Genomic DNA, 12,373 nt, shown 5'->3' with positions numbered 1-12,373 from the left:
AATATTTCAGATCAAAAAGTATCAAGCTTGCCAAAGCTATAAGCAACTGGAAAAAAAAGTCTTATAATGGGAAGTATAAGCGCAGCCTACAGTGAATGATCTTTTGCTTACAATGAAGCAAATATGCTTCAATTTTCCCTTGTGACAACAGCTGATGGATCCATTGAGACAGAAAGTGGTTGAACTCGTATAGCAAAGAGCAGGTGTGTGGTAAAGAATTAATACCACAGATAAGCAAGAGGTTTTTTTTATTTTTTAAAGACAACTGACATCAACTTGACTCTGGGGCTAAATACCTTGATGGGCAGCAAATGAATGTGCATTAAATGGACTTCACTAGAAATTGTTATTTTCAAGGAATCTAAGAAAGAAAGTAGAAGAGAATAAAAGAAATATACTAAATAGGAGTGAGAGAATTAACATAAAACAAAACCATACAGATCGGAAGATTGAGAATTTTTACATACTAACTTCCACAGGAAAGGGGATCATAATTCATTTTCCATTAATCTATAGCTGCCCTCAATACAAAAAAAGGAAGAGGGAAACTGTGAAACAGCTGTTTGAACATAATATAAAAATGACTAGGAGCAGGAGGAATGAGATGCGCCCAAGATTTATATATTTTCCTCTTCAGGAAAAGACCTGCAATACTATAATTTAGTTCTATTATTATGAAGCACTGCTCACGATTCCACAAATTTTAGATTTGGACTTACAGTCAGCCACTTTATACTGAAAAAATATAACACATCCTCCCCAAAAATCACAGCATTTGCTTTTTGAGCACAGAATGCATTTTCAAAGATTTTAGAAATTTACAATTGGTAAGAGAAAAAATTTTAGAATTGGTCCGTTAAGAAATTTTCCTTTCATGGTATGTCAAGATACTAGAAGAAAAACAAAAATCTAATGTGTCAATTTAATCTAATCTGCAGCCACAAACATAACCTGAGTTGTAATTCTATGATTTTTGCATAGTTTCACTTTAGGCTAGGAGTTAAGGTTGTTTGGGTGCCCTAACTATTTCCATAATTTAAAAATTTTGAATTTCTTTTAAGTTAAGATTAAACTCTGAATTCCTTGTTTTGCAACACCTGGTATTCGTATAATTGAACATCACTGAGTTTTTTTTGGATTTAAAAAAAATTTTTTTTTATCTGTTATATGAATTAGCAATCTTAGCTCCTATCTAATGTAGCTGTTGTCTGGAAATAAAAATAAGAGTTTAGACAGTAGTGTAATACACCAACCTAATACTCCGTAGTATAATTTGATATTTTCTCCCCATGCAGCTGTCAGTATCTGACTAGCAATCCTATGAGCCTTTCATTTGCCCTGTCGTCCTCTCATTTTCCTCCCGCTGTGTCTTAAGTACACCCCCACCTGCCTTACACCATTGGTCACTTAATACTGTAACCTGGTTGACCTCAGACCCCAAATCAAACCAAAAAAACCCAAAAAAAAACATTTTAATTAAAATCAGAATATACATTTATGAAGCCTACAGCATTCTATCTGAGCACACTTGCCAAATTCCATCAGAATGCTGATCATGAAACAGCATTCCATGTAGCGTGGGCCAAATGATTTCTAAGAGAGTTAGAAGGGGGCTTAAAAATGTAAAGCCCTACAATGAGCCACTTAAGTGAAATAGGCTCCCAATGGTAGTCTTCCCTCACTTGAAAACAAAAAAGTTATAAACCTCACACAAAAGATGGTAATGAAAAAGCTGAAATTCTCATTAACGAATTCATCCAGAATGCACAAGCATGTATTTAGACATACATTAAGCAATAACTAGTACTCAAGTATTACATATGGGCAGCAAGAATGTTACTATGAGAATGCTACTGTACCAGTGTTGAGCTCTTAAATCACTCATTTTTTCAAGTTTCAAACACATTAAGACAGCCAGAAGATTTGAGCACTCAGCAGTTTCTAGCACACCTTATATCTGAAGCAAGTATAACCAAGCACTAAAGCAACTTGCATTCGTTTTTGAGAGTTTGTTCTAACCTTTATGGGTGTATTAAGGGCTTCATCTGCAGGTTAACTGGTTTAGAGCTTTCAGGACACAATCCTCAAGGTGCACCAGAGCACTACTCATTGCAGCTGACACATGGGGTTCACCAACAAAGCTGGCCATCTTTTTACTCATGATCCTTGGGCTAGCTGAGGTCCCATTCAATCATGGTTCAACTAGGGTTCTGTCTACACTAGCACTTTTGTTGGGCAGGGGTGTGGGGAAAAAAAAGATGCCCCTGACTGACATAAGTTTCACCGACAAAAGCACCAGTGTAGACAGCACTATGTTGGCAGGAGATGCTCTCTCACCGACATAGCTATCACTGCTCATTGGGGGTGGTTTAATTATGCTGGTGGGAGAGCTCTTTCCCATCAGTATAGAACGGCTACACGTGAGACCTTACAGCATATCCTACAGTATAGCTGTTCTGCTGTAAGGTGTGTAGTGTAGACATAGCCTCAGACTCTTCACAGCAAGTAACTTGCCACCAGCACCTCCTGCCCCCTCCTTTTAAAAATGGGAGACTACTATCTTAAACACTTCTAGTCATTGCAACTGTGGCAGTGTGACATCATCACCAAATTTACCTTAGAAGAAAACAAGGAAGATTCTGAACTCACTAGTGACAGCCACTAGAATTTCACACCCAATTGATAAAAGCTATTTCTCTTGTTCAATTAACAGTGAATGAAAGTAGTAAAAGACTAGGCACTCTCCTGGTAACTGAATGAAAAAGTTAAATAGCTAAATAATCATTTATTCTAAAATCAAGTCCCACAGGTCACTACAGATGTTTAGTTTCTTCCAATATACAATTTTAATTTGATTTTTTTCCATAATCAGCAAAATGGCCAAGTTAAGTCTGAAGATTACATAACTGATTTTTGTATTTTTAAAGTAGTGCTCATGATATTTCAGAGAAAGAATTGGGATGGAAGGGAAAGGCCAAATAAATATGCTACTGAGGGAGGAGAGGAGGACAGAAGTTTATTTGGGGCAAGGGTAAAGTTTGAGAGCTATTAAACAGAGGTCACTCATCAGTATCTCCATAGCAGTTATTAGATAGCTCAACCAGGAGCATTTTGGTTAAGCAGGAAGCGCTCTCATATTCCCACTCATACACACACATTAAGCAACCACAAACACAATTTTATCAGCCTTGTACCATATTTCTGAAGTACCTCAAGAGACCACTTATTAAAAATGTTCTATTTGATACATTCCCAGAATAAGGGCCTCTTCAATTAATTTTTTCACCAAGCATATCAAATACACAGTGATCCCTTAAGAATTACAAGTGTATAGCTTTCACACACACACTTTTTTCAGCAGAAACTCTCTAACTGCTATTTAAAACTTTATCCTGGCCAGCTCAAGTTGTATTCTAATATAATGCTTCTGCCTCAAAATGCTAGATTTTGTTCAAATTGGGCAATGGGTTTATCGTGAGCATAGACTAGTTCACAGAACTATTAATCAGTTTGTTTGTGTGTCTAGGATCAAATACTTCAGCACTTCTAGAAGATTCATCTTTACATACAAAACAATGATCTCCACTACACTATGATCTAAATTCTTTGTAGGGAGTCATACCAAGAATACCCAGTGCAATACAGAAATGTCAAACTAGACAAAAATCTAGCAATGAGGACTATACAATATGCAATGCTTTCAAATCCCATCACTAAGCATCGAGGAATAAGTTTTTTCTAGTTTTTCCCTCACTAAGTAAAAGCGGCCTAGTTTCACTGCTTAACAATGATGCACGGAGGATTTCATGGCAGTATATTCACACAGCACAAAGCTCCTGTTGGCATAATAGGAGACTCCAATCACTTGTGCAGAACAAATACCCTGTAAATACTATGAGCAAAATCATGCTAGAATGTGTTACTTTACACGGGTTTTCATTTTTGTATTCAGGATTAACATCAATCACTTGTTTGAAGCCAAACTTTTGGTTAAATTTAAAAATTCTAAGAATGCCTAACAGCAAGTATTACCTAGAAGATAACAGATTCTTAAACACTTCCATAGGAACATATCCATAATATTCTCTGGTAATTAAAAAATGGTCTCCTTTCTTCTCTGAAATTAGGAAATGTTAATTAACTCCATGGGCACTTCCTTTACTGCTGAGTTGCAGAAGGGAGTCTACCTCCTTTCTTAGCAATATCACTAGAGGAGCCCCTGAAAAGGGCCTGGAACTGGATACAATATTCTTTGCCTACAGTCTCCAGGACCCATTGATCCTAGGGCATTCATCCAGTACCAAGCCCCACAAAAAAAAGTTGTGGGATAGTGAGCGAGCAGAGAAGCTGAAGAATGATCCAGCAATCTAACTGGTTCTCAATCATGACATCAGACCTGAAGACATAAGGTTGACAGATTGCGTGACAGAAGAAAAGACAGTGGATCTCCTTTGTAACTTCTGCCTCTCCCTTGGACATCCTGATTTTTTGTTGGTCCCAACAATAAGGAGGTGGTTTCTGCTTCAAAAAGCTTTGGAGTTCTATACTGCCTTCTTCTTGGGACTAGTGAAGAAAGTGGCTCTTGAGTCCTTCAAGGTGTGCAGGGTTTCGTCAGCATGGTAGTTTAAGAGGTCACAGCCTTTGGGAGGTCCTTATAGGTCACTTGGACCTCCTTTGGTATCTCCAAACACTGCAACCATGAAGCCATGCTCATTATGATTAAGGTTGCCAAGGAATCCTGTCCTAACAACTACATAAGTAAGAGAATCCAGCAGATCAACACTGAAGGAAAAAGACAGAGGCAGATGCAAGAAGTGGTGTGGTATCATAAAGGAAGATATGTTAGCATGTGGTATGATAGATATGGCATTGAACAGAGCACTTTAGAGGGAGGATGCATACAGTGGACCCCATTTGATGGAATTAATGCGAGGAAGAAGATCCGTAGGCTGGTAGCTTCTTCATATCTAGCAGACTTTGAGGCCTATATGACCTTGTCTATACTAACAAAACTAGTACCCGTAAGTCTTTGCCACAGACAGTAATTTTGGAAGCTGTAATACTGGCTAGGCTCAAACATTTTTACTATCCCATAGTAAAAGGCAAAGTGTAAGTGATTAAAAAAAAACAAAAACAAACAACAAAAAAAAACCCTCCTGCGCCCTGTCTCTGCTACAGCCTCCACCATTGTTACTACCTGTGGAGAACTACAAGTCCCAGATTTACTTGTGGAGATGCATCTTAGCTGGACACAGACTATTGTACTATGGTGGTATTTTATATATTTCATCCATACAAGAACTTGTCACTTGTTCATTTTCCTTCCTGAGCTGCACGTGATACCATGAAAGTAAATAAGCAGAGTTTCCAAGCTATTACACAATCCAATTCCATTTGCACTTGAAAGAGCACAGAAGAGTTAGCAGTACAAAGAGTCCCTTCCCCACAATGCATTCATACAGTAAACAGTATTAATCTGGCTGCAAGAACAACAAGGGGGTACACCGAAAACGGGGAGGTGCTAGGCATAGACAGGATATCAATGGTGATAAGTACAGAGTATTCCTTTGTTATAGGAATACGCACAAGTCACTGCTCATTGCACATACACCCCAAACTGTGAAGCCCCTACTAGTCTGTATGGTTTTAATCATAGTTTCTTATGTCGTCCCCTCACCCCCCAGCCAGTTGTGTGAAAGACCCACATGAACAGAGGACAAACTGACTCCATAGAGGAGAAAGTAAAACTGACTATACAAAGTACTGTCAAATAAAACAAAAATAAAAAACAAAACCAAGTATTTTCTCTTCATTCTCTTGCAGTTATAGCAACTTTAAGCTGTCACCATACTATATAAAAATATTCATAATATAGTATGCTGCTTAAATTGACGACTACATTTCTTTATCATAAGAATAATACTTCAAACAAGCTATAAGTAAAACACATCACTAGCAAGTGAGGAACCAAAATCTAACTCTCAAAACTTGATGATCCACAAGTAAACAAAGCAATAAAAATAGCAAGGCTCTTATACCACAAGATTAACTTGGTTCATTTATGAGGAAAATGATAGCTGTAATTATAATACTTCACATATTTACTAGTATACTGTACTATAATTTATAGAAATAATGAAACCTCACTAATGAGTTAGTGAATTTAATATTTGTTGGGAAATGGGCAGTAAAACTACCACTTTTGGGTGGTAGATATCAAATTTACAGATTAATGAGGTAAGAATAAAGTTAGGTTCTAGTGTAAGTGTAATTCTTCACCTCAATTTCTTCCAGTTCATCCATCCAGAACAAATTTAACCAAGATCTTTTGTTTTAGGAATGGCTGAAGTTATTGAACTATAGTTCATAACCTCTCCTTGTACCAAATGCCTTCACTATATCTGTTTATTTGAGAAATCCCTTTAAAAACAAAAACAAACACTAAATATTCACTCTGACTCAGATTTACAAGCCGCCAGTAGAGATTAGGAAGTGAATCATTCATTTAGCAAGTTTGTGTGTACACACAGCTTCTAAATTAAAGAAAGCTGAATGACATGTGAGAGAAGTGGCATGAATACAGCATTAAGATTGAGAAATCAAGTACACTAATGTTCCCTTTTCTTCTTAGTTTATACACTACATATAACAGAATTTACAGCCCAAGGGAAGTGGTACTAACCTAGCTTCCAGCCACCTTTGTGCCCCCCCCAATCCTGGGGTGCAACCCTAGGGGTAATTTAGTCAGCACTGCAGTTGCCCATAGATGGTGCTGCCCAGAAATAGCACTGCAGTTCCATTCTCACTCACTCTCCAGTCCCACCCCAGCATGCTACCTATGCTGCGGTTTGCAAGCGGATGTCTTTTCAATTCCCATGCCAGGGGAAGTCTATACCTGGATCCATGCCTTTTAGCGCCACCCCCGCCTGGCATAGAGAGGCTGGAATCTCACTCCAATTATCTCCCTCCCACAGCCCTCCTGGCTCTCTTTAAAGGCAGTCAAGGTGATGATAGAGGGAACAGAAACATTTTCTTAGGGAAACAGTTCCTAATCAACACTAAAGGACCCCGAGAGGTCTGTTTAACTACCATGCCCAAATTTTGGATTGGTAAATTGAGGCAGAGAGAAGGTATGCGACTTAACAACAGTCACGTATAGCAAGTCAGTATCAATACCAGTATTAGAACACGGTCTCTGATCTGCTAAGCTTCTGTGTAACCATTAAATCACAACCCCCACCTCCACCCCACCCCCAATCTCCAGTAAATTAATCTGTTTTTGGTTTTTAAATCTGTAAGACAGAGAATACTCTGCAGTTGCTGAGTACTTTTTCCATCTGCAGAAAGTGGTTTGCCACATTGCCTAAATTAGGCGGCACATTTTACAGACAGGGAAAAACATACTTAGCTAGGATTTGCTATATATGTGGGACGGGGTTGTTTTAGTGGCTCTGATTCTTAAGTCTTGTCCTACACTAGCAAAATTAAATGTAGTGGAAAACAATCATTGGCAATGGATGCAGCAGAGCCTGTGAACACCATTTAACTGCAAGTGTAGGAAAAGAAAAATCCTGTTCAGCACCATTTCAGACACCATGGTTAAAATCTGTCACTACAGGCCTCAGACTTGCTCAATGGGAAAATGATGCAGAAACTCATGTCTGTTGAGAGGCTCAAACCACATTTATTTGTGAATACCTTCTCTTCTTGCCAGCTGCCTTTCCTTTTCCCTTGCTACATCGGAAGTTAGAAAGTAGAAGGAAGTTGCATTATCTGAACTAATACCTATTTCCACTCCATCCTGCCTTCTCTCCTTTCCCAGGAATTCCTCTCACAAGAAAGTGCGATAGGACAAAGTTTTGTCTCTACTGCAGATGACAGTAATAGGGGAGGTCCTTCAACAGTACAAGGGAAAAAAAAAGTACTAGTATTTCCTGAGTCCCAAAAGTGGAGGCTGCATCTCACTATCTTTGAGACTTCTGAACAAGCAGATGAATTCTGTATGGTGATGCTGGCATATAAAATCCTTGTATCCACAGGACTAGTCTGTGGGTCTTGACTTGCAAATTCCTCAGGTTTTGTGTAGCAGAGCAACACAATTGGGGTGGGGTGTCTGCCATTTGGATTCTCTATAACCAGCCCCAAGACCCATCATAGAGTGTATAGCAGTAATAACGGTCCTAAGGAAGCTTGTGTTTATCCATTTCTTAATGACCAGCCAATACTAAACTTCACCCCTCAGAGGGCTGCACACTAAGTTCTTAAGATAATCAGCTGTTCTATTTCTTAGGCCTAAGAATCATCCCCCAAAAGCCCACCCTGATGCAGATGGAGTAGTTATCAGAGACAGCTTTAGACTCCAGATAACATAGCCTGTAACTAGTCCAGTGGGAGGGATGTTCAAAGTTGCTTGAGGTCAGGACAAATTCTCAGACAGCTGAAATTCTGCCTCAGACTCCTCAGTTTGAAGGCTTTTTGCACGTATAATACAACTCCAATTGAGACCAGTGCAGGATTAGCTAAAAGCAGTTCAACCACCTCAATTTTTAGACAATGACGGAAGAAGCACTGTGCACCAGGCAACTGAAATCTCTGATTTTGAATTAAACCATTGCATGCTTGCTGAGGAGATCCCTTCAACCCAGCCCATCGCTGCAGTATTAGTAATAGATACATAAGGTTTGGATTGCAGAGCTCAGCTGGATCATCTCATAGCACAAGGTCTTCAGGCTTAGGAAGAGTCCAACTATCGTGTTCTGGATAGCTTGTCATGCTGTCTGACCTGCATGGCATTTGTATCCAACCTCAGAGTGTTCCTTTTCACAAGTTTTGGTGGGCAATACTATTGCTGTGAGCCAAGTCAACTGCCAGGATGGGGTTCAGCACAACTATCACATCGGAAAGCTATGAAGAACTGGAAATTGTGTCCAGCATCACATCACACCTGCAGATTTCCACTTTAAAGGCAAAGATAATATCCTGATAGATGACCTCAGTTGTAACTACAGCATCTAGCACAATTAGCCCATGAAGGGTACACTACCAAACCCACACTCTCAGATAGAAAATCTCTTCAGGTGGACCTTTTTGCCATAAAACTGAATACAAAACGAAATCTGTTCTATTCTTTGGATAAGAAGTATCAAAGATCCTTATTGGATACATTCCCCTTGGATTGGAAAGAAACATACCTATATGTGCCCCCTCCAAATTCCTCTCACCCTATCAGTTGCTGCAACAGGGATTTTATTACTATCTGAACAGAACTAAACCATTCCATAAGACATTCAGGATTTGTCTTGATTTAGGGTTTTGTTTTTTAAGTGTCATCTAACACAATCCAATACTAGCACAGACAAAGCAAATTGTACTTTGGCACGCACGCACTAGCTGATCGAGTTAAAGCCCAGAAGGAAGCCTATGCTTCAACTCAACCAGCTAGAACATGAACAAGCGTATGTTGAGTACATTAGTGTGAGAACATGCTAGTTAATAAGTTCTAAAAAACAAAAAAAATACCCTATTCAAGACAAACTCTAGGCAGTTCATAGCACGAAGAGATAGTGCTAGTTGTCAGTCAGCTTCCACAAACTGACTGTCCAAGTGGATTACCTCTGCCATATGAACCAGCTAGGTTTCCTGTACCAACAGTTGTGAAAGATTCCTACTTACCTGCATATCTCAGATGTTGCCTATTATAGAAATATGTAAACCCAATAACTAGAGTTTTATCTATACCTTTACACTGCATTGCTTCCAGGATTTAGTGAGTATCTGCACTGAGACATCACTGCAAGTCATAGTGTAAACACTGGTGTAAACTAAGAGATTGCACTGGTGCAGCAGACGCTAAAAACTGCACTGTCCACAAGGCCTTAACCTCTAGGTCAGATGCTCTCACCTTGGAAGAGCAGTCCTGTTACTGTTAAATTGAGACACCTCAACATCTGCTATGATCATTTTCAACACACAGTGGGTCTCTTAACTACTTGCTATTTACACAGGGCAGGAATTTTATGTTTTAAACAAGGGGAACATTGACTTACTACAGTCAGGCTATGTCTACACTAGCACTTATGTCGGGGAAAAACACACCCTTGACCAACATACGTTTCACTAACAGAACTAACAGTGTGGACAGCACTGTTTATTCAGGCAGTCACCCGAAAGAAAAAACCATCTAGTTACCAAGTTAGTTAGCCATTCTCTCTCTTTCAGATTTAAGGAAAAGTACTGGGTGGAGGTTAAATCAATCATATCACAGTAAGCAATTTAAATTAGAAAAGAACATACTTTTTTCAATTCGGACTGGGAGGCAACAATATGAAAATGTAAAGAAGGAGAGAATGCTGGAGTAGGCTTACTAAAATGTGAAGCTCAACAAAGCATGTGGTTGGGCATTATATTATAGCATTTAAGCAAGAAACAGTTACTAAACTAAGCCAATACTCTCAGATATTAATAAAAAGCTATCAAATTTGGAAGTAGTTTGGTAAATACTTTGTCCCATCCTTGTACAAACAAAAGTATTTCTATACTGGGCCATAAGGCTTGACCTTAATTTTAGGTAACTTACTGAAAACCAGCCCTGGTATGCAATTCAACTGTTTTCAGTATGCTGTGTGAAATGAACCTGGTAAATATTACTGCTGATAAATACACACACTGATTTTAAGTCCAGTTGTGGAGATTCTTATTGCCATTAGATTAAGGTGGGTTTTAAATTATATTTTTATCTAAGTGGGATTGGTGGAGCGAGATGGTGCCTTTCCCATTTAAGCCGAGCCCAGTTCCAGTAGTCATTGAAAAATAGTCACAAGATCCATACACAAGGACAAATGTACCAGCCAGTGTTGAGTGGAAAGTTTTGACTGGCCTCTGGCAAATGGCAGCAGAAGTGAATCGGTCTCTTCCATGTTTTACTCTCCTGCTGTTGCTATCAGGCTGGGATAATTCAGGTGAGAGAAACTTAAAGAAAATGAGTTTAAACGTCAGAGCATCGCCAAAATGCGCGCACACACACACACATCCTTTAGCTACCAAAGGGAAGAGAGCACACATCTTGTTCATAGTGTCCACCTCCAGTCAGGGCAAGTCCCTCTGCTCCAAATGAGAGAGGGAGCAGCCCTATAACCAGTCACTCCAGAGAAAAATACTAAGTTTTAATTGTATGGGGTCTAAGAAACAGACCTAATGGCAAGGCTATGGCTGACAGCTCTGAGGCGCAGAAGGGCAAGGACATTTACCAGGGTGCCGAAATGTGCTGGGGCCCTCCATGGAAGAGTAGAGGAAGGCCGGGCATTTACCTGGGCGCTGGGGTGGGATAGGTCAGGGGCCCCATGGACAGGATGAGGACGGAGGGCCGGGCATTTACCTGGGCGCTCAGGTAGCGCTTCAGGCACTCCTCGCACACCGCCTTCTTGCAGCAGGGCAGGGGCTTGATGGGCTTCTCCTCCAGGCACACCCGGCAGCTCAGCACCAGCAGCGGCCCGAAGTCTCCCGCTATCAGCCCGGAGAAGGGCTCGGGCAGCAGGTAAAAGTCCACCTCGATGCTGCCCGCCGAGGTCAAGGGGTCTCCGGTTGAGGGGCGGCGGGCGGGCAGGGCCCGGGGGCCTCCGGCGGGCGGGGGTCCCGGCGTGGCCCCGGCCGGGTCGTTCTCCACGCAGTACACGGTGCAGTACACGTGCCTCCGCGGGGGGATGCGGCGGCTGCGGCTGCTGCTGCTGCTGCCCCCCTCCGGCCCCAGCTCCTCCTCGGGGGGCGCCGCGGGCTCCGCGCCCAGCCCCGGCTCCCCCGCGGGGGGCTCAGGGGGCGGCTGCGCCCTGCGCTCCGGACTGCCCGGGGCCCCGGCGGGAAGCGGCTCTGGCTCTCGGCTCCGCCGCCGCCGGCTGCCGGGCTCCGGCTCCCGCGGCCCGGCCGCCTCCTGCGCGGCTGCCTCCTGCCCCGGCTCCCGGGCCCCGCCGGCCGGGACCGGCGCCTCGGCGCTGGCCGCCGGCAGGGCGCTCAGCGAGCTCTGCTGCTCCCCCATCCCCGCCGCTTCCCATCCAGCCGCCTCCGGCCCCGCTTCTGCTTCCGGGTCCCGGGCCCCGCTCCGCGACCCAGCGGGGAACCGCCGCCGCCGCCTGCTGCTGCTACTCCCCGGGGCCAGCGGCCGCTCCCCGCCGGGGCTGCGCAGGTCAACGCCGCCCGGGGGCCCCGCCGGCCGCCGCCGCCCCCATCCCGCCGCCGGAAAGTCACAGAGCCGGGGCGGGGAGCTGGGCTCGGACTGCCCGGCCCTGCCCAGCCTGAGTGCAAATGCAGTGCAGCCCCCCTCAGGAGCCGCGCCGTCCCCGGCCCCTCACATGTATCCCCGCCGGGCCGGGCCGGCACCGGC

At 42.6% G+C, this 12,373-nt stretch overlaps 1 protein-coding gene across 3 annotated transcripts in view; it reads right to left on the bottom strand.

Moving 5' to 3' along the window:
• RNF217 (ring finger protein 217) overlaps positions 1 to 12,030 on the bottom strand; it is an 82,910-nt gene extending 70,880 nt beyond the window's left edge. For all 3 annotated transcript variants that reach the window (XM_067546697.1, XM_067546696.1, XM_067546698.1), the window contains exon 1: positions 11,375 to 12,030. In XM_067546697.1, the coding sequence (XP_067402798.1) occupies positions 11,375 to 12,028 (654 nt within the window). In that variant the 5' untranslated portion in view covers positions 12,029 to 12,030. The remainder of the gene's footprint in view (positions 1 to 11,374) is intronic.
• Between the last annotated feature and the right edge of the window lie 343 nt (positions 12,031 to 12,373).

This window comes from Emydura macquarii, unplaced genomic scaffold (genome assembly GCF_026122565.2).
Source record: "Emydura macquarii macquarii isolate MOO-44397 ecotype Brisbane River unplaced genomic scaffold, CSIRO-AGI_Emac_v2 contig_1146, whole genome shotgun sequence".
NCBI classification, from domain to species: domain Eukaryota; kingdom Metazoa; phylum Chordata; order Testudines; family Chelidae; genus Emydura; species Emydura macquarii.
The sequence above is the reverse complement of the archived record's forward strand: the minus strand, read 5'-3'. Positions and strand labels throughout refer to the sequence as shown.